This window comes from Pan troglodytes, chromosome 1 (assembly GCF_028858775.2).
Source record: "Pan troglodytes isolate AG18354 chromosome 1, NHGRI_mPanTro3-v2.0_pri, whole genome shotgun sequence".
NCBI lineage: Eukaryota > Metazoa > Chordata > Mammalia > Primates > Hominidae > Pan > Pan troglodytes.
The window spans coordinates 46,182,357-46,205,351 of NC_072398.2; the positions used below are offsets into that span (position 1 = coordinate 46,182,357).

General features: G+C 41.8%; 1 protein-coding gene across 2 annotated transcripts in view; it reads left to right on the forward strand.

Moving 5' to 3' along the window:
* The window catches only part of KLHL12 (kelch like family member 12), a 37,418-nt gene extending 14,881 nt beyond the window's left edge, over window positions 1-22,537 (forward strand). For both annotated transcript variants that reach the window (XM_063793224.1, XM_001151522.8), the window contains exons 5-12: window positions 2,508-2,657; window positions 4,586-4,700; window positions 16,686-16,792; window positions 17,929-18,124; window positions 18,903-19,061; window positions 19,370-19,468; window positions 20,227-20,413; window positions 20,993-22,537. In XM_063793224.1, coding sequence (XP_063649294.1) covers window positions 2,508-2,657; window positions 4,586-4,700; window positions 16,686-16,792; window positions 17,929-18,124; window positions 18,903-19,061; window positions 19,370-19,468; window positions 20,227-20,413; window positions 20,993-21,119 — 1,140 coding nt within the window. In that variant the 3' untranslated portion in view covers window positions 21,120-22,537. The remainder of the gene's footprint in view (window positions 1-2,507; window positions 2,658-4,585; window positions 4,701-16,685; window positions 16,793-17,928; window positions 18,125-18,902; window positions 19,062-19,369; window positions 19,469-20,226; window positions 20,414-20,992) is intronic.
* The last annotated feature ends 458 nt before the right edge of the window (window positions 22,538-22,995 follow it).

The window sequence follows — 22,995 nt, forward strand, 5'->3', positions numbered from 1 at the left end:
CTTCTTCAGGGAGGCCTTCCCTGCCTCACCAATCTAAACTAGGAAATCTCATGTTGTTCTGTCTCATAGCCCCAGTACCTTTCCTATGTAGTATGCAATAATAGTGAGATTGTTCATTTTTCTGATTTAGCAGTTTGACTCCCCATTTAAGAGCAAGGATCATATCTGATTTGTTCACCATATCTGATTTGTTCACCATTGTGTAATCAGTTTCCAGGACAGTGCCTGGCAGTTAAGAGTGGGGTTCAGTAACGCCCTCAAATGAATGAACTTTGTGAAACATCTGCATTTTTAGAGTATCACAGTTCTTAGGAAAAGTTTTTTTTATCTATTCACAGTGACACTCTGAAAGGTATCTCCCAGAATATGTACTCTGTAGGGGCTGGTAGAAGGGGCACAGGACCTGTATTCAGGTGTCTGTCTTTGGGAAGTCCTAGGTGTTATTATATACCTAGGTCCTTCCAGTGATGTAGTGTAGGTTTTTTTAGAGTGTATCTCACATTATCTAATTGGTCATATGTATCCTTAGACCTAAGTTCCCCAGATGATTAATTAGATATATCTTCTCAAATAGCATAGTGCCTAATACACAGTAGTTCCTTGAAGGCTAATTGATAATGCTTTTCTTTCTTGTTTTTTTTTTAAGACATTTATTCAGCATCACCGTCAGACTATTACATTTAGCAATCAACAGCATGGGTGCCAAAAAAAAAAAATCTGCATTAAAACCCTTTGTTGGAATGCCTTACGCTTTCCACAGAACAGAAACTAAAATAACCTGTTACACAATTAGTCACAAATACAGTCCTCGAGTTTTTTGCCCATACACATGAGTATTTGTCTAAAACATGTCTCCTTTGTAGCAGTTAGGCCCTGCCACCACTGTGCTTGGCTGAGTTCACAAATCTGTTGTAACCTGTAGCTTCCCTGTCACTTCTCTGGCTCTCCTCTCCAGCTAAGCTTTGTTTCCTAATTAAAATCTTCTGCCACTGCCATAGCTACTGCTGCTACTGAAACCACCATAGCCACCTTGGTTTCGTGGTTTGGCAGAGTGTTGGCCTCCACCACCATAGGGGCCCAGAGCTTCTGCCTCCAAAGTTTCCTCCCTTCATGGGTCCAAAATTTGAAGACTGATTATTGTAGTTGCCAAAATCACTGTAGCTTCCACCACCTCCAAAATCGCTTCAATCATTACCAAATCCATTATCGCCATCCTCACTGCCGCCATATCCACCACCACCACAGCTGTCATCCCAACCGAAACCACCTCCACGACCAAACCAAAGTTTCCAGAACCACTTCGACTTCTTTGGCTGGATGAAGCACTAGCCATCTCTTACTTTGACAGGGCTTTCCTAACTTCACAGTTATGGCCATTCGTAGGATGGTATTTCTGAATGGCAGTCTTATTCACAGAGTCATGGTCATCAAAGGTTACAAAGGCAAAGCCCCTTTTCTTGCCACTGCCTCAGTCAGTCATGATTTCAATCACTTCCATTTTTCCAAACTGTTCAAATTATCTCTTAGGTGATGTTCTTCAGTGTCTTCTTTAATGCTGCCAACAAATATCTTTTTCACAGTTAAGTGGGCACCTGGTCTTTGAGAATCTTCTCTTGAAACAGCTCTCTTTGGTTCTCCAACTCTTCCATCTACTTTGTGTGGCCTTGCATTCATGGCTGCATCCACCTCCTCCACAGTGGCATATGTGACAAACCCAAAGCCCCTAGAGCACTTGGTGTTTGGGTCTCTCATTACCACACAGTCCGTGAGCATTCCCTATTGCTCAAAATAGCTCCTCAGGCTTTCATTGGTTATTTCAAAACTCAACCCTCCAATGAAGAGCTTCCTCAGCTGTTTGGGCTCTTTAGGAGACTCTGACTTAGACATGACGACAGGGAGGAGAGAGACTTTAAAGATGCTTCTTCGGCGGCGTCCACGGGCAGAACGGTGATAATGCTTTTGAAAACTGCAACATAGTGATGTTAGAGAAGCTCCTGCTTCAGAGGCTTGGGTGAACAATTTGAGGGGTGAGCCTGGAGATCATTAGATAACAATTATGACTTAAAATTATTTCAAGAGCTGATTTCGAATAAGGCAACAGATTCCCCCACCTACCTTCCTTAAAGTTATAGAGAAGACCAGAAGCAATTCAGGAATGGGAAAAATTCTGAAACGAAGGCCAATATGTGACTGGTGATTTATTAGGTACTATCTATCTGAGAGAGAGAGAGAGAGAGATACATATATATATATATATATATATATGTAAGTATATATATATATATATATTTTTTTTTTTTAACCCAAATTGACTATAATTCTTTTCCTGGTCTGTTAGCTGTGTCTGAAAAAAATTGTTTTCCCAAGAGCCTAGCTATTTCTGGAAGATGGGAAATAATGGTGGTGGGCAATGGGAAGCAGGAAGGAGAAAGTGAACGTGGTTACGTTTTGAGATGGTGAGCTAATTGGAAAAGTAGGATCCACGGTGTGTAATTATACATTTACAGGTGGATTCTGAAGAGCCAGTCTTTGAGGCTGTCATCAACTGGGTGAAGCATGCCAAGAAAGAGCGGGAAGAATCCTTGCCTAACCTGCTACAGTATGTGCGGATGCCCCTACTAACCCCCAGGTATATCACAGATGTAATAGATGCTGAGGTAAGTAGTGCAACACTCTCAGGATCCAAAACCTTGACGGACTCTTACCTTAGTGTTATGTATTCAAAATTGAGTATTTTAATGTAGGCACAGAGTCTCCTGTTTTGCCTCTCTAGGAATGCCAGTGAGAGTGGTGCTGGGTAGTCCCCAAGCATATTTCTAAGAAAAGCGAATTTCTTGGCAAGTCAGGCTCTTGACACAAATGAAAATCTGTGGTTCAATTTTGTGTTTTGCTGTCTTTTTGTTTTACATGCCTCTGAGTGTTTTATATAAACACCTGATAGTAAACTTTGTCCCCTTCTCCATTAAACATAAATTGTTCCAAATTGCCCTTATGCCACACTTAGCAAGCCTCTTCATTTTTGACTTCTGGTAAAGCCAGCATGAAAGGAGTTTGATGCATTTTAGTGTCAACTTTAGTCATATCATGTTGAGTTTATTTATAAAAGTGTTTCTCCAACTTAAGTTATCTGTGATACTTTTTCATAATTTTTACCATATATACCACCTGTGTTGCCTGGACCATACTTCGAGGGAGCATTGATTTATAATATGTAGGTAACCCAGCAAGAAGAGTTCCTCTTGCTGACCCAGCCCTAGATCTCTTAGTTAACTACAAACAGTTTTTCAGTTGTTCACATTAGAAAAGTTGCAGCATGGTCAGTGTCACATCTCAAACTCTTTTTCTCCTGTTTGTGATTTCTGTCTTTCTTACAACCAATTCACATATCCCTTGTATCTAGTTCTTTACATTGTGTTTAGGAGCACAGACTCTGGAACCAGACTCGGGCCTGAAATCCCAAATTCACCACTTACTCTGTGAACTTAATATGTCTTAATATATTTGTGCCTTAGCTTTCTTATGTGTAAAACAGGGATGATAATAGTACCTTCCTCATAGGTTCTTGTTAGCATTGAGTAAGTTACTATGTGAAAACTTTTAAAACCAAGTCTTTGTACGTAAGTGTTTACTACTATTTATTGTTTGTTTTCCTTTCCAGTTCGACTAAGAACTTCTTGGGTCAGGTTAATAGAGGTTCCATTTAATTAGAGCTGTGTCCTTTAGGGTCCCAACAGGAAACAGATGCTATACTCAGGACAATTTTAGAAGAGTTTTTTTTAATAAAGAAGCTGTTTACAAAGGTGCAAGTTCAGAGAAACAACAAAAGACAGTGAAATAACCTGGATCTAGGACATAAGCTATTAACAGCCCCTAAGCCTGAAGGGACAAGGTTGAGGAGTGGTTACTAGAACCTTAAAGGAAAGAGAATCGTGTAGAGTCACTGCCTTGAGAGAAACCTTGACCTTTGGTTGGGCTGATCCCAACCAGAAGCTAGAAGGCATAGGAAGCCCTATTGACACAGTTGATATAGGCCAGTCTTCTGAGCCAGAGAGCAGAGTGGAAAAGGGTACAGAGTGAGTTGGGAGGCAAATGAAAGATGTCCAGTACAGAGCTGTCAGAAATAGACAATGGTAATTACAACAGGACTGTGAACCTTGGGAGAGATATTTCAGACAAAATATGATTCTTCCTGTCACCCAGAAAATAACAGAATCTTTTTGGTTTTCCCCTTAAAATTCTTATTAGTTATTATGTACTTGTGTTTGCATAATCCCTGGAAGGGCATCCAAACTATGTAAAAATAGTTAAATGTAAGCGCTGAGATAGATGGGAAATACTGCTCAACATATCTGTTTATGTCATTTGATTTTTGATCCATCTAGTATGTTATCTATTTTTCAAGTAAATTTTAAAAATCATTTCTGGAAACCCAGAGCATGGTTACTACCAGCAATACTCCTGCAATCACAGGGCTTTGCAAACTGGTTTTCTGTAGTCAGAAGTTAATTATTTGCATGTGCCCTTTGTACTCTTATAGTATTACAGGTATCCCCAGTGCCTAACTCTACTGTCTGCTGTATTTTAGCCTTTTATCCGCTGTAGTTTACAATGCAGGGATCTGGTTGATGAAGCAAAGAAGTTTCATCTGAGGCCTGAACTTCGGAGTCAGATGCAGGGACCCAGGACAAGGGCTCGCCTAGGTAAGCTGGTATCTCGGCAGAATGAGGGGATGCTTTTCAACTACTTCTTGCACGTGACAACGTAGTTGAAAATAACACCCTATAAGAAGTACAGACACCTCATTTCAGACCTTTTCTTCCATCATCTCAGACAAGTCACTCTACCACTCTAAGCTTTCTTTCCTATAAATCAAGGATGTCTTCTCTATCTACTTCACATAATTATTTGGAAATTAAATGAGATAAAATATAAAAGCACTTCATACATTGTCAGGCATTACATAATATGTTACAATTTTTTGTCAATATTATTTAGATTCTGTGAATTAGAGATAATTTTAGTGCCACATAGTGGCATGTAAGTAGTATATGCTTCCATCCACCTCTTCACTTCCCCTTATGTGGTTTTTCCATTCCGGAATGAAGAGAGGAAGAAAAGGAGCCCAGTGTGGTAGAAAGTACATGGGTTTTGGCAGTTACTGTTGGTGCAGGTACCAGTTTACCTCATACTAGATATAATAACTTGGGCAGGAACCTTAACCTCTGTGTGCTTCAGTTGCCTCATCTGTAAATGGAATCATCATAGAACCTGCCTGTAACATTGTTATGAAGAGTAAATAAAGTTATTTATGTAAAGCCTTAAAACACTTCTTGGCACATAATAACTATGTGTATTAGCTATTATCTTAGCAAATAGACCTAGGTTCAAGTCCAAGCCCCAGCAATGACTGGTTGGGCAAGGTATCAATTTATCTGAGCCTATACGTCTACCACTAAGATGAGAGTTAGTGTCTTATCTCAGTGTTGGGAGGATTGAATGAGATAATGTATATAAGATACCTAACACTATAGCTGGCACACACTAAATACTCAGATATCACCATACTTTCCATTTCCTATTCTCTTTGCTTCACTGTCCAAAAGCCTAGGTGTATAGTGTATAAAAACATTTTATAAGTTATGAATTACTCTATATGTATGGGGTGGTATTTTGTTTTATTGTTTCCTTTTATCTGACTGAGGACTCATGATGCGTGCTAAGGTGTTAGTTGATAAGCTGCTCACTGATGGGTTTAAGTAGAATGGTGATTTATCAGCTATATTTTATTTTTTTTAATAAAAATGAGGTCTCACTATGTTGCCCAGGGTGGAGTGCAGTGGCGTGATCTCAGTTCACTGCAGCATTAGCCTCCTGGACTCAAGCAGTCTTCCCACCTCAGCCTCCCAAGTAGCTGGGACCGCAGGCACGTGCCACCATGCCTGGCTAATTTTTGTATTTTTTTGTAGAGACAGAGCCTTCCTTTGTTGCCCAGGCTGGGTCTTGAACTCCTGGACTCAAGCAGTTCACCTGCCTTGGCCTCCCAAAGTGCTGGGATTACAGGCCTCATATATATATATATATATATATATATATATATATATATATATAATTTTTTTCCTTTTTTTTTTTTTTTTTTAAGACAGAGTCTTGCTCTGTCACCCAGACTGGAGTGCAGTGGTGCAATCTTGGCTCACTACAACCTCTCCCAGGTTCAAGCAATTCTTGTGCCTCAGACTCCCGAGTAGCTGGGACAACAGGCGACTGCCACCATCCCCGGCTAATTTTTGTATTTTTGGTAGAGACAGGGTTTCTCCATGTTGACCAGGCTGGTCTCTAACTCCTGGCTGCAATTGATCCACCCACCTTGGCCTCCCAAAGTGCTGGGATTACAGGCATGAGCCACCATGCCTGGCTACCTCTCCTATATTTTTTAATGGCATAAGTACTGTATGTTCAATGTAGAACTTTTAGAAATACAGAGAAGCAAAAAATAAATAAAAATCATCCATAATCTTACCACTCAAAGATACTGCATTTTTTAAAAAAGAGAACTTTTAGATAGGGCATTGTAGATGGTATTTTCTATTACTGCAAGATGACAAAATGTGATCTGTGTTTCATATGCTTTATACACAGATACATATCAACACAAGATAGATGGAAGGACTGAATGTTGAAAAACTATGAGAATATTAGAAGAAATTATAGGAAAATATTTGTATACCTTCTGGATGGAAGTCTTTTTTTTCTTTTTTGTAAAATATATGTAACAGGCCAGGCACGGTGTCTCACACCTGTAATCCCAGCACTTTGGGAGGCCAAGGTGGGCAGATCACTTGAGGTCAGTAGTTCGAGACCAGCCTGGCCAACATGGCGAAACCCCATCTCTACTAAAAATACAAAAATTAGCTGAGTGTGGTGGTGCATACCTGTAATCCCAGCTACTCTGGAGGCTGAGGCAGGAGAATCGCTTGAACCCGGGAGGCGGAGGTTGCAGTGAGCCAAGATTGTGCCATTGTACTCCAGCCTGGGCGACAGAGTGAGACTCCATCTCAAAAATAAATAAATTAATTAAATAAAATATATTTAGCATAAAATTTACCATCTTAACCATTTTTTACATGTACAGTTGACTTATGTTAAATACATTGTTATACAATCAATCTCTGTAACTCTTTTTGTCTTAACAAGACTGAAACTCTGTACCCATTAAACAATAAACTCCCAATTTTGCCTTTCCTCCCAGGGTAGGAACTTTTTTTTTTTTTTTTTTTTTTTTTTGAGACGAAGGGTTGCTCTTGTTGCCCAGGCTGGAGTGCAGTGGCATAATCTTCACTCACTGCAACCTCTGTCTCCTGGGTTTGAGTGATTCTCCTGCCTCAGCCTCCCAAGTAGCTGGCATTACAGGTGTGTGCCACCACGCCTGGCTAATTTTTTGTATTTTTTAGTAGAGACGGGGTTTCACCACGTTGGCCAGGCTGGTCTCGGACTGCTGACGTCAGGTGATCCGCCCACCTCAGCCTCCTAAAGTGCTGGGATTACGGGCATGAGCCACCATGCCTGGCCATTACTTTTGTTTTTTTAAAAAATAATTATTATTTTTAAAAATTGGGTTGGGTGGCCGGGTGCGGTGGCTCATGCCTGTAATCCCAGCACTTTGGGAGGCCGAGGCGGGTGGATCACGAGGTCAGGAGATCGAGACCATCCAGGCTAACACAGTGAAACCCCGTATCTACTAAAAATACAAAAAAAAAAAGAAAGCCAGGTGTGGTGGCGGGCACCTGTAGTTCAAGCTACTTGGGAGGCTGAGGCAGGAGAATGGCGTGAACCCAGGAGACGGAGCCTGCAGTAAGCTGAGATCACGCCACTGCACTCCAGCCTGGGTGACAGAGTGAGACTCTGTCTAAAAAAAAATCAGATTGGGTATCCCTAATCTGAAAATCTTGAAATTCAAAATGCTCCAAGATCTAAAACTTTGAGTGCCAACATAATGCTCAAAGGAAATGCTCATTGAAGCATTTTGGATTTGGGGTTTCTGAATTAGGGATGCGCAAATAGTTGTGCAAAGAAATAATGCAGATATTACAAAAATCCAAAAGTGTCTGAAATCTGAAGCACTTCTTGTCGTAAGCATTTCAGATAAGGGTTATTTAACCTATACCATGAAAGCCAGTGAAGTAGTGGAAAGAACCTGGCACTAGGAGATAAGACATTTTGCTTACTTTGATTTTTACTCCAATTTCCGACACTCACTCTAGTAACTTGCTGTTTGGACAAGTCCTTTAACTTCTCTGGGTTACCAGTTCTTTATATCAACAGAGTTAATGTTCAGTCACTAAGGTACTTTCCAACACAGAAAAATGTTTCCTTTTTGCATGATAGCACTCATTATTTGCTTATTAAATTGAACTAAAAGCTAATGAAAATTTTTGTGAATCAGTAAACCCAGAAGATTCTTTGGAGGTACATTTCTTGCATATCTCTGAACAGGCAGCAGAAGGGGCTCCTGCTTGGTTAGAGAACTTGCTTATTGCTCTGACCTTAAGGGATTAAACTATAAATCTATATATCTTCATAGTCTTGAGGTTATTTTTCAGAAGTTCTAGAAGGGAAATGCTGAAGCAGTTTCCAATAAGATTATTAGTATCGCTTTGTCAGTGCCTTAGAAGGTAGATTGTTCTTACCATCATGTCCTCTACCCATCTCTATGCATATTGGCTGCTAAACCAGCTACCAGGATAATGACTCTTCTGCATGCAGCAGAAGGAAATTAAATTGACAGCCAAGTTAAAATAGCCTGCCAAATAAGGGATTTTTAGTTATTAACCTTAGCCATTACTGTCTCAAAGAAGATATAGTGGAAATTACTTTTCTAATTTGTGGCTGTCTCCTTTTTTGAACTAAAGATCAGTGCAAATGGAAATGTGAGTCTCTGAACCCTGTTATTTTAGCAGTCCTGCATCTGCCTTATTTCTCTAACAACATATCACTGCACACACACACTCCCCTTCCCCTCCTTCTAAAAATAATGACCATGCCACTGCCAGGTTCTTCAGTTTTAGAAATGTGCTTTTTCACACTGTTCTTGTAAGATGTCCTAGGCAAGCTTTTCTCATTAAAAAGATAAAAATCTCACTTAACAAGTACTCCATCATTGGCAGAGAACAAACAGGCTTCTTTCAGGTTGACTCTTTCACTAGCTTTTTTTTACATGAGTCAGATTGTTTGAGTATTGGTCTCCAACTTAGGGTTAAAACATTAAAACCTTAGGAGTTCTTCTGGGGAAGAAGGACTTTCTAGGCACAAAATAGTGGAAGAAATGACAAAGAATAAAAATGTATTTGAATAAATAAAAAAATCATATACAAAATTATGATAAATTAGGAACATAGGTTTGGAACAACCCTTTAAAGGGTTAAAGGGTTGGCCTGGCGGGGTGGCTTACGCCTGTAATCCCAGCGCTTTGGGAGGCTGAGGCAGGTGGATCACCTGAGGTCGGGAGTTTGAGACCAGCCTGACCAACATGGAGAAATCCTGTCTCTACTAAAAATACAAAATTAGCCGGGCGTGGTGGCACATGCCTGTAATCCCAGCTACTTGGGAAATTGCTTGAACCTGGGAGGTGGAGATTGTGGTGAACCAAGATCGTGCCATTGCACTCCAGCCTGGGCAACAAGAGCAAAACTCCATCTCATAGATAGATAGATAGATAAAGGGTTAAAGGGTTAAAACCATTTGTGTGTAAAGAGCTCATAAGAATGCATGAGACAAGGCCAAGAGCAGTGGCTCACACCTGTAATCCCAGCACTTTGAGAGGCTGAGGCAGGCGATGGAGCCCAGGAATTCGAGACCAGCCTGGCCAACAGGATGAAACCCTGTCTCTACTAAAAGTATAAAAATTAGCCAGGCATGGTGACGCATGCCTGTAATCCCAGCTATTGGGGAGGTTGAGGCAGGAGAATCATTTTAGCCCAGGAGGCAGAGGTTGCAGTGAGCCAAGATCACACCACTGCACTCCAGCCTGGGCCACAGCGCAAGACGCCGTCTCAAAAAAAAAAAAAAAAAAAAGAAAAGAAAAAAATTAGTGGTCCCAGCTACTAGGGAAGCTGAAGTGGGAGGCTAGGAGGATGCTTGAGCCCAGGAGGTCGAGGCTGAGGCTGCAGTGAACCATAATTGCACCAGTGCACTCTAGCCTGGGCAACAGAGCAAGACCTTGTCTCAAAAAAGAAAAAAAAAAAAACAAGAATGCATGAGAGAAACAATAAAGATTTGAGTGTACAGTTCGCAGAAGGGCAAGTAAAGCTGGCTACTAGATACAAGGGAGGGAGTTCAACCTAATTAATAATAGGGTCTTATTAATAATAAAGAATTAAACATAATTTTTTGCCTACCAGAGTGTCAGAGATTTAAAAACTATCCAGTGCCTCAGAAAGTAGAATGAGTTGGCACCTTTATAGTGTTGGTGGGAGTATAATTGGTAACAGCTTCAAAAAGTCACCTTATGTCTCAAAGTAATTTTTTTTTTTTTTTTTGAGACAGGGTCTCACTCTGGCTCCTAGGCTAGAGTGCAGTGGCATGATCTTGGTTCACTGAAACTTCACTTTCTGGGCTCAAGCAATCCTCCCACCTCAGCCTCCTCAGTAGCTGGGACTACAGGCGTATGCCACCATGGTCATCTATTTTGTTTGTTTGTTTTGATACAAGGCCTCACTCTGTCACCATAGTGCAATGGCATGATTTTGGCTCACTGCAGCGTCCACTTCCTGGACTCAAGTGATCCTCCCACCTCAGCCTCCCAGGTAGCTGGGACTTGGGACTACAGGTGTGCACCACCAGACCTGGCTAATTTTTTGTATTTTTAGTAGAGACAGGGTTTTGCCATGCTGCTCAGGCTAGTCTTGATCTTCTGGGTTCATGTGATCTGCCTGCTTTGGCCTCCCAAAGTGCTAGGGTTACAGGTGTGAGCCACTATGCCTGGCTCAAAAAATTTTTTTCTAATTCAGGTTCATTACTCAGCATTCTTCCCATTTCTTTAAGAAAACAACCAGGAAAAGTTTCATATTCAGGATATTTATCACAGGGTTATTTATGTGATTGTTTATAACCCAAAATTATAAACCCTGAAATGCCTAAGAATATTATAACCATTACTAAAAGAGTTATTCACATATTTGGAAAATGAAAAACATCAGGATACAATATAATATGGTCACATTTGTAGGTTTTTTTGTTTGTTTGGTTTTGGGTTTTTTTTTTTTTTTGGACGGAGTCTTGCTCTGTTACCCAGGCTGGAGGGCAATGGTGTGATCTCGGCTCACTGCAGTCTCCGCTTCCCAAGTTCAAGCGATTCTCCTGCCTCAGCCTCCCGAGTAGCTGAGATTACAGGCATGTGCTACCATGTCTGGCTGATTTTTGTATTTTCACTAGAGATAGGGTTTCACCATGTTGGCCAGGCTGGTCTCGAACTCCTGACCTCGTGATCCACTCACCTCAGCCTCCCAAAGTGCTGGGATTACAGGCGCTAGCCACTGTGCCCGGCCCCCATTTGTGTTTTATAAATGTGCAGAAACAAGGCTGGAAGGAAATTATGTTACATTTTGGTGTGTCTTTGTATTGTGGAACTATGGGTAATTTTTTTTTCATAATACCTGTCTGTATTTTCCAAGTTTTTTTAGCAGTAAAAATGTATATTATATGTTTTATAATCACAAGGAAAATACTTTTCAATTCTTTTCAACAGGGAGGGGTAATACGTGAGTGGGGATGGTGATTATACTAGTCCTTGAGTTATTTTTAAATTTTCTAAAAGAAAATCATTTTTGTGCTAGAAAAAGCTGAACAGGCTAAATAAAGACTTCAGATTTAACTAAAATTATATCCATTCAGTGTGAAACACTGTTGCTCTCATAGTTATCAAAAGCTCTGTTGGCAGTTGCGAGGAAGTTAATTACTTAAACTCACTTTGGTAGACAGTCTGTCAAAACACGGGATCTGTTGGGAAAAATAATGAAGAGAGTCCTTCACAGCAAAGAAGTTTGGGAATCAGTGATCGAAGGATCCCAGCCATTTAGAGCCATAAAACCCCTGAGTGGCTGGTACAGTGGCTCTCATCTGTAATCCCAGCACTTTGGGAGGCCGAAGCAGAAGCATCGCTTGAGTTCAGGAGTTAGAGACCAGCCTGAGCAACATCGTGAGACCTCCTCTCTTTAAAAAATTAAAAAAAAAAAAAAAAAAAAAGTAGCTGGGTTAGGTGGCACACACTGGGCTCCCAGCTGCTCAGGAGGCTGAGGTAGGAGGATTGCTTGAGCCTGGGAGGTGGGAGGATTGCTTGAGCCTGGGAGGTCGATGCTGTGGTGAGCTGAGATTGTGCCACTGCACTCCAGCCTAGGTGACAGAGGAAGGCCTTGTCTTTTAAACAGAACAAAACAAACTCCTTTATACATCACACCAACACCTCTTACGAAGTTCCACTGTAGACATATAGTTACCAGAATGTTTATTGGGAAAATTTCAGCCAACAGGAAGTACTGTCAGTTCTCTGCGTTTTTAATATAATCTATTTCCTTTCTACTTCTTTTCTCCCACCCTTCGAAAGGTGCCGGAAGGCACCTTTTTATTTTTATTTTTGAGACAGTCTTGCTTTGTCACCCAGGCTGGAGTGTAGCGGCATGATCTCTGCTCACTGCAACCTCCGCCTCCCAGGTTCAAGTGATTCTCCTGCCTCAGCCTCCAGAGTAGCTGGGACTACAAACGCACACCACCACACCTGGCTAATTTTTGTGTTTGTATTTGTGTTTAATTTTTTTGAGACAGAGTCTTGCTCTGTCACCTAGGCTGGAGTGCAGTGGTGCAATCTCTGCTCACTGCAACCTGCATCTCCCAGGTTCAAGCGATTCTCGTGCCTCACCCTCCCAAGTAGCTGGGACTACAGGTGTGTACCACCACACCTGGCTAATTTTTGTATTTTTAGTAGAGATGGGGTTTCACCATGTTGGCCTGGCTGGCCTTGAACTCCTGACCTCAAGTGATCCACCCGCCTCGGCCTCCCAAAGTGCTGTGATTACAGGCGTGAGCCACCACGCCCAGCCTTCTTTATTTTAAGTTACTTTATTTTATTTTTTGAGACAAGTTCTCACTCTGTTCCCCAGGCTGGAGTGCAGGAACACAACCTTGTTCACTGCAGCCTTAACCTCCTGGACTTAAGTGATCCTCCCATGTCAGCCTCAGGAGTAGCTGGGACTACAGGCGTTTGCCATCACACCTGGCTTTTTTTTTTTTTTTTCTAGATATGGGAGTCTCACCATGTTACCCAAAGTGGCCTCGAACCCCTGGGTGCAAGCAATCTGCCCACTTTGGCCTCCCAAAGTGCTAGGATTATAGTCATGAGCCACTGTGCCTGACTTCTTTAGATATATATATTTATTTTTGGGGGGGTGGGGGGTGGGGCAGGGAGTTATATAAAGCAACAGAAATAAGAGCTGAAAAATCAATAGAAAACTTTAAAATTTGCATAGCACAGGAAGTACCTCTTGGTTGGTGTGGGAATTTTTATTCATACATACATCATCTGCTGGCATATTCATCTACATGGGAAATGTGTTTGGATAGAAGGATCACACTTACCTTGTCTTTTCAAGTCAGGAAGAAAAGAGGTGGAGTAAGAAAAAGGAATAGGTAGGGGAATAGTGTTCCCAAAGAAGAAACAAATAACTTGTGGTCCTAGCTTCTCCCAACTTGAAGTAATTTTAGGCAGACATAAAATTAGTTCAATCACTAAAGAACCCTTCATTCTTATGCTTTTATTTATTTATTTATTATTATTATTATTTGTTTGAGTTGGAGTCTTACTCTGTTGCCTAGTCTGGAGTGCAGTGGTGCAATCTCGGCTCACTGCAACCTCTTCCTCAGTTCAAGTGATTCTCCTGCCTCAGCCTCCCAAGTAGCTGAGACTACAGGTGCGCATCACCGCACCCGGCTAATTTTTGTATTTTTAGTAGAGACGGGGTTTTGCCATGTTAGACAGGCTGGTCTTGAATTCCTGACCTCAGATGATTTACCTGCTTTGGCCTCCCAAAGTGCTAGGATTACAGGCGTGAGCCACACCTGGCCATGCTTTGATTTTCGAAGGAGCTGACTCCTGAGACCTACTTGCTGGCTCACTTTGGAGAGGGTCCACTTTATTTGGCAAGTACATAAGACAAGTGCTCTCTTAGAAAAACTCCATGGTTTATGTGTGAGTGTATATGTTTTATTAAGAAAAATCTCAAACATAAAAATAGTAATATAATGATCCCCCATACCCATCACTCAATTTTAACAATTATCAACACATAGCTTTTTCTTTGAGATGGAGTTTTGCCTTATTGCCCAGGCTGGAGTGTAGTGGCGCTATCTCAGCTCACTACAACCTCCACTTCCTGGGTTCAAGCATTCTCATGCCTGAGCCACCTAAGTAGTTGGGATTTCAGGTGTGTGCCACCACACTCAGCTAATTTTTGTATTTTTAGTAGAGACGGGGTTTTGTCTTGTTGGCTAGGCTGGTCTTGAACTTCTTACCTCAAGTGATCTGCCAGCCTTGGCCTCCCAAAGTGTTGGGATTACAGGCATGAGCCACTGCACCCAGGCTATTTTGAAGCAAATTCCAGACTGGATATTATTCCATCCCTATGTGTCATACTTCCACGTGTGTCTCTAAAAGATAAGGAAAAAAAATTCGGACACATCTAGAATGCCATTATCACTGTTTAAAATCACACAATTCCTTATTCTCACGTGTTTGTGTAATTTTTTTCCATAATTTTTTGTCGTTTGTTTTTGAGTACTTATGTTGTTCAAATCAGAATCCAGACAAAGTCCACACGTTGCTCATGATTTCATGTCTCTTTTCAGTCTCGTTTTAATCCAAAAGTTTCCATCCTGTTTTGGTTTTTCCTAGCCAGTTTATTTCTTGAAGAAGCCAAGCTGTTCGACCTGTAGAATTTCCCACATTCTAGACTCTGCTGTTGCATCTTTGTAGTGTCATTTAACATGTTCTTCTCCCATGTATTGCCTGTAAACTAGTGGTTGGATTAGAGGCTTGTTAAGAGTCAGGCTCAGTTTTTTGGAAAAAAGACGAGGTGGTAGTGTGGTCCTTCCTATTCATCACCATTAGGAAGCACACAATGTCTCATAGTAATATATTGGCTTTTGAAATAATGATTCTAGCCCAGCAATTGATGATAATTGTCAAATCCATTACTTCATTAGGGGTTTATCTGTGTTTCCTGTCAGCTTCAAGGTACTACATTTGCTCTTTCAAGTCCAGGTTACTTATAAGATCACTTTGGTCTCCGAGATGCTTCCTAGTGATTGAATTTTCCAAAGCTCCAGCTAACTATTCTCTCCATGAGTTCTAATGGAGCACATGCACAGGGGATTTTCTCAAAGAGACTTTGCTCTTTGAAAAAAGCCAAGCCAGGTGCTGTGGCTCATACCTGTAATCCCAGCTACTTGGGAGGCTAAGGCAGGAGTATCACTTGAGGCCGGGAGTTTGAGACCAGCCTGGGCAATATAGCAAGACCCTGTCTCCAAGAGCCAAGGTAGGAAATATTTTATCAGAGTAAGGCGTTAGGGGAAGGGGAAGATATAAAGGCTGTCAGAATAGCTTCTTTGGGAAAATAGAGAAAAAGACTTTTCCTTTAAGACTCTAGTCTTTTGTTGCCTGGTGGTTTTGATGAATTGGCAGGGAATGTGATCATATAGTTGACTAAATTGGAGAAGGAAGTGTTCATGGAAAAGAGATTTTAGGCCAGGCACAGTGACTCATTCCTGTAATCCCAGCACTTTGGGAGGCTGAGGCAGGAGAATCCCTTTAGGCTAGGAGTTTGAGATCAGCCTGGGCAATATAGCGAGACCCTTTCTCAATTCAGAAAAAGAAAAAGAGATTTTAAATCCATCACTTGGATCCTAAGTTTCAACATGTAGCTTTTTTTGTGACAAGGTTAGGAGAGTTCTTGCCCCATTACAACAAAAAGCCTCCCAATTTGAGTTTTTCAGGCTAAATGCAGAGAATGCCTTCAGCCTCTCACCTGCACTTAAGACCTCAAGGATTATGTCAGCCAGTCATCTCAATAGGTTGAAATGGTGCAGTGTTGCCGGGCACAGTGACTCACACCTGTAATCCCAGCACTTTGGGAGGTCGAGGCTGGCGGATCACTTGAGGTTGGGAGTTCGGGACCAGCCTGACCAACCCCATCTCTACTAAAAATACAAAATTAGCTGGGCGTGGTGGCACAGCCTGTAATCCCAGCTACTCGGGAGGCTGAGGCAGGAGAATCACTTGAGCCCAGGAGGCAGAGGTTGTGGTGAGCCGAGATCATGCCATTGCACTCTAGCCTGGTCAACAAGAGCGAAACTCTGTCTCCAAAAAAAAAAAAAAAAAAAAGAAATGGTGCAGTGTCATGTTGAAGTTTGCTTTCTAGAGTTTTAATGTCCAGAAATTTAAGTTTCAGAGACTCGAGAGCTACAGCCTCAAGGAAAAATAACTCCCCATTCGTCAGCCTTATGATTATCTCCTATTTCGGATTGCATCCCTCAGCCACATAAAAGAAGACATCCTAGAACTGTTTCTGTTGACACTTCTCTGTGACTAGTTACCCATCCAGGGATGCTGAACTAACCCATCTTTTTTCTGCCTTTGTCTTCAGGAGCCAATGAAGTGCTTTTGGTGGTTGGGGGCTTCGGAAGCCAGCAGTCTCCCATTGATGTGGTAGAGAAATATGACCCCAAGACTCAGGAGTGGAGCTTTTTGCCAGTAAATAATGGTGAAACCATTCGTTGGGAGGGATGTTAAATGTCCTCAGTCTCTGCCTCCAGATCATAGCTAATCCAGCCTTAAGAGTAGAAAAGCCTAATAACAGGATGTTTCTTACAACAGTCTTGTGCGTATAGTAGGTACTTACTTAACAGTTTTTGACTGTTTAGATTAGAAGATTATGCCTTAGAAATGTCAGTGGCCCTGTGTCAAGGTAAACTCAGATGGCCACCACTAGTTAGGTGCCTTTCTAAGCTGTCTGTATAATTCCTAGCACATTTCATTGGTCGTGCTGTGTTAAACTGAACTGAATGTTAAATTGTGTTGAATTGAACCCAGTGTTTAGTTGAGCTCAGAAGTTTGGGCTGGGCGTGGTAGCTCACACCTATAATCCCAGCCCTTTGGGAGGCTGAGATGGGAGGATCTCTTGAGGCCAGGAGTTCAAGACCAGCCTGGGCAATATGGTGAGACTCTGTCTCTACAAAAAAGTAAACAAAAAAATTAGCCAGGCATGGTGGTGCACGCCTGTAGTCCTAGCTACTTGGGAGGCTGTGGCAGAAGATTGCTTGAGCCCAGGAGTTGGAGGTTGCAGTGAACTGTGATTGTGCCACTGCACTCCAGCCTGGGTGATAGTGAGATCCCAACTCAGAAAAAAAAAGTTTGTATCTGTCTCCCTCAGCATGTCTCTCAGTGCTGAATGAACAATAGTAATTTCTGAGAAAACATGGAAATCCAACCCTCCTATCTTTTAAGGTTCTTATAATAAATCCTCATCCTTTGATTAGCAATGTGGGAATACTTTTCTACTTTATGGAAGGATATCAGTCTCTTAGCCCAGTGCCTTACGGAAAAGAAAGGAGTCAGATACTGGATAACAGAAAGCTGTTACATCTTTTGGAAGCCTTGGAAAGAGGCAGAGATGCAGAAAGCTTGTATCTTTAAGAGCACCACAACAGGCATTTCGTTCAGTAGGTAGCTATTTGGGAGCCACTTGAGGATGAACCACTTAAGGAGGGTTCATGATGACAGGTGAAGAAGCAGAGAGGTGTGCACATAGAACAGGGAAGATAGCAAAAGGTAAGGCCCAAAACTTGCCTAACTGAAATGCTCTGTACCTCTTCTCTCCAAATCCATAGAGCATCACTCGTAAGAGACGTTATGTGGCCTCAGTGTCCCTTCATGACCGGATCTACGTCATTGGTGGCTATGATGGCCGTTCCCGCCTTAGTTCAGTGGAATGTCTAGACTACACAGCAGATGAGGATGGGGTCTGGTATTCTGTGGCCCCTATGAATGTCCGACGAGGTCTTGCTGGAGCCACCACCCTGGGAGGTAGGCTGGATGTGCAGGGCAATTATTTCCATCTTACTGTGGCTGGACCAGGGTTTTTAACCTCTCCTGTTGTCTGGCAGGAGCATGAAATACGGAGAAAAAATTAAGGTCAAATGTTATTATTATTATTATTTGAGACAGGGTCTCTCTCTGTTGCCCAGGCTGGAGTGCAGTGGTGTGATCACGGCTCACTGCAGCCTCAACTTCCCCAAGCTCAAGCGATCCTCCCACCTCAGCTTCCTGAGTAGCTGGGACTACAGGCATGCACCACCATGCCCAGCTATATTTTTGTATTTTTAGTAGAGACGGGGTTTCGCCATGTTGCCCAGGCTGATCTCTAACTCCTGAGCTCAAGTGATTCACCCGCCTCGGCCTCCCAAGGTGCTGGGATTACAGGTGTGAGCCACTGTGCCCAGCCGACAAATACTCCTTTTTGCTTTCAGAAATATCAGTGTAATAGAAGCTGTTCAATATTCATGGATGTTTCAGTATTGACTACAAAGTTGGCAAATCAAGTTCCAATGTGCTGGGTGGGGAACTGGCACTAGTTGTGTTTTTGAAAACTCCTAGGTGGTCTTTGAATGCTTTTAAGGATTTTATTTTACCCCATTCTTTTTAGATGTCTTCCTTGTCTATAAAACTTAATTGACTTATCTCATTAAAAAATACTTTGTTTTTGCTCTCAGACTTTTAAAGGACCCTTGGAAAATTTGTAGAGGAAAGAGTTCTTAGAAATCTCTCATTCTCTAATAGTCTGTAATTTGTTTATTCTGAGCAGATATGATCTATGTCTCTGGAGGCTTTGATGGAAGCAGGCGTCACACCAGTATGGAGCGGTATGATCCAAACATTGACCAGTGGAGCATGCTGGGAGATATGCAGACAGCCCGGGAAGGTGCCGGACTCGTAGTGGCCAGTGGAGTGATCTACTGTCTAGGTATTGAGTCTGGGATGCAGGAATGGGAGGGAACTCAATGGGTAATGGACTGTGGGTAAGGATTCCTTTTTACCAGAATGATGTTCATAGACTTCCCTTCAACTAAAACCCTGGTGTGTCTTAATATATTTTCCATTAATTGGGATTATCTTTTTCTTATAAGCGTAATGTCAGATTTCTCTTAGAGTTATTGGAACTCTTGTGGGAAAATTGAAACTAAAATAATTAGTTGAAGCACTCAGAAAAAAACCGACCCGGAATGGGCATGAGGATTTACCACTCTTTCTGGAATGGTCTCTGTCTTCCAGGAGGATATGACGGCTTGAATATCTTAAATTCAGTTGAGAAATATGACCCTCATACAGGACATTGGACTAATGTTACACCAATGGCCACCAAGCGTTCTGGTAAGACCAGATCTGAGGGAGGGGACAATAGGTGATGCTGTCAGACCTTTACATATATAATGGTGGTGCATGGGACAAACCGTAGATTAATGTAAAAATGAGATTCTGCTCTCCTCCTTGTCTCTGTTTTCTCTAAATATTAGGATAAAGACAGTTGATACTTACAACTAGATTATAAATTTGAAAGCAAAAGCCTTCATGTCTTTGTTCTCTCCCTACGTTTTAGAATATCTAGTACAATTTTGCCTGTGTAGTACATGTTAAATAAATGTCTGTTAAATAAAGTCTCTAATGCATAAGGACAAAAGAGTAGCTACTTACCTTCACCGAGAGCTTTTTGAAGTGGAGCAGGCTGGGATATAGAAAAGGAGAGAGCACTGTGCTGTTCTAGTTTACTTACTCTGGGTAAAAATTGCTTCAGAACCATAATCACAACTCCTTTCCCTCCATCTACCTTTATTGCCGCCTTTTTTTCACTTCCTCCCTTTCTCCTAATTAGAAGGGTTGGGCTCTGAGTTAATGAAAGTAAAGAAGAGAACCATTTTTATTATTTATCTTTTATAATTTCAAGTCCAAGCCAAAGGGTTTATAGATGGAATAACTTGTGCTGGACTAGATTATTCTAGGCCCGTGTGGGCCCAGTCCATATCCCTCATCTACTGTAGAACTCAGCTGGTCATTAGTGACCATAGTTTATTTCTATAATTCAGATTCTAGGCTTAGTACCATACATTTGCTAATGCCTTCATTTTCCCCAGGTGCAGGAGTAGCCCTGCTGAATGACCATATTTATGTGGTGGGGGGATTTGATGGTACAGCCCACCTTTCTTCCGTTGAAGCATACAACATTCGCACTGATTCCTGGACAACTGTCACCAGTATGACCACTCCACGATGCTATGTAGGGGCCACAGTGCTTCGGGGGAGACTCTATGCAATTGCAGGGTGAGGATTTAGAAATGAATCCAGACTCAATATGTAGCCAGAGCAAGAGTCTATGTGATCTGATCCTCATTTTTGGACGGAGACAAGACTTGGGTAGGGGTAGACATCTCCAGTGGCAACTTGATTTTTTTTATTAGATTTTTTTTATTTTTTAGAGACAGAGTCTTGCTCTGTCACCCAGGCTGGAGTCTGAGTAGAGTAGCTGGGACCACAGGTGCACGCCACTGTGCCAGACTAGTTTTTTATGTTGCCTAGGCTGGTCTCCAACTCCTGGGCTCAAGCAATCCTTCCACCTCAGTCTCCCAAAGTACTAGGATTACAGGTGAGAGTCACCATGCCTGGCCTCCAGTGGCAGCCTTAATAAAGGACTTGTGTGGAAAGGAATAGAAGGCAAATTTCTTTCTTTCTTTCTTTAAATTTTATTGAGACAGGGTCTCACCATGTTGCCCAGGCTGGTCTCAAATTCCCTCCTGGGCTTAAGCAGTCCTCTTACCTCAGCCTCCTGCATAGTTGGGATTACAGGCACGTGCCACTGCACGCAGCTGACTCATTTCTTTCTTTTGCTTCTTTCCCACTCAGATATGATGGTAATTCCCTGCTAAGTAGCATTGAATGTTATGACCCTATCATCGACAGCTGGGAAGTCGTGACATCCATGGGAACCCAGCGCTGTGATGCTGGTGTTTGTGTTCTCCGCGAGAAGTGACCATTGTTGGAGCACCATCCAGAGCTAGTGACCAGTCCAGTGGACAGTTAGTGGGAGAATCAAAAATCCTTTCCAGAATGTCTGTTTCTCACTACGTGCACCGAGTGATTACAGGCATCAGTGCAGTGATGATTGTACTTATTTGACACATACTCCCCGTCGTCCTGGTTCTTGTTCCTGAGAAGGGTGGGTAACAGATATTCCAGGAAAAAGAATGCACATTGAATGGATGTGAGGGACCACATTGCCTCTCCCACTGCTTTGGGGAGCACTTTCCTGTCATTTCTAACTTACCACATGCTTGGTGTACTATATGTATGTTGTGCCTCATATGTTGCAAAGAACTAAGGTGAGTATAGCCTACTAGATATGGGCAATATCCAGCCTAGATGATTGGAAAGATACCAGTTTAAGTAAACTTGGTAAAATCCAAGTCTTTTTTTTTTTTTTTTTTCCAGGAACAACTACATTTTCTCATCTACAGGTAGCTAGGGGCAACACAGTTCCATTCTAGAGGGAAACAAAAGGGAGAGCCCCACAAAACTTTGGGGACAAGGGAGAGAGAGACTCATCTGACACTTCTTTTGGAGGTCAGGATTTGTATATCAGAATTGAAGTTAGAATTAAGTGAATTAAACTGAATTTGATTGTGAGTGAACCTAGAACAGCACTGAAGTATTACATAACCTGGAAGACTGAGAAGGGTATATTATTTGAAGGATCTGTTTATTTCCCCGAGGTCTTTCGCACTGGAGACAGCATAAAAGAGTGAACAAATGTTGGGATGAGAGAAGATGACATCAATGTGGGAGTTCAGTATAACTGGGGATAAACTAGAAGTACCTGTGATTTTACAGTCATCTTATTACCTGCCAGGGCTCATCTAGCCATGGCAATGTTTGCCTTGAATGGGGGTGAAAGCCTTTCTTTGTTGGGTCAAATACTACTACACTATTACACTTCCACACTATTTATTTGGGGATGGGCTGGGAGTGACAGTAGCCTAGTAGTTCAGCTACCTGATTACTGCCCCATTCTTTTAGAAGCACATGTCTGCCAAGGAGTGGTTTGTACTGCTGTGTTTGGTACATTTAGTCTTTTTTCTGCTATAAGTTTTCCTTACCTGTCCTTTAGTGTAGATTTTATTCATCACAGGACAGGATAATCAAGGACAACCAAAATCCTTTTGTTAGTTTCAGTACCTCAGCTATCAACATTTCTGAGCTATCATTCAATGTTCCTCTGTGTCATGGAGTGAAATTCTTGTTTTGTGGGTATTAGGAGTGTGGGAATGTGATAACTTAAACAACCTTTGCTCTGAAATTCCATTTTTCCCTCTTTCCCTGAGTTGTATTGACCTACAGAGTTAATTTCCTTTGTATTTTTTTAAGAAAATATTAAAAATCAACGGTCTCAAATGCCGAGAGTTTGTGGCTAACCAACATTGCCTTTAGTAGATATTTGGGAGGGAAAGATGTAGGGATCAGCCGTAGCTCCTGTCTCTTCAAGTTGTTCATCTTGTGTGTTTGCCAACTAGTTCCGCTATTTCTCTGTTAGACACAGGTAAGAGGTAGCCACTTTACACTTTGGAGATTCTCATCAGTAAAATATTTACCTGATTTGCTATATTCATTAGCCCCTCTGACGCTTGGAGTTACTTGAAAAAGGAATACAGAAAAGACATCTTGAATTCACTTAGCACCCACTTGAATTTTAGGCTTTCAGTCACACCGGTCCTTTCTTCCATTTGCTTTGAATTGTGGCATGTGATATAAACAGCTATGCAGAAGGCCTGCAAAACTGAAACAATCCTGATGCTTCCAGAGCAAAAGGAAGGAGGAGCCACATGAGGAAGTTATTTTCCTTAAAAGATGCC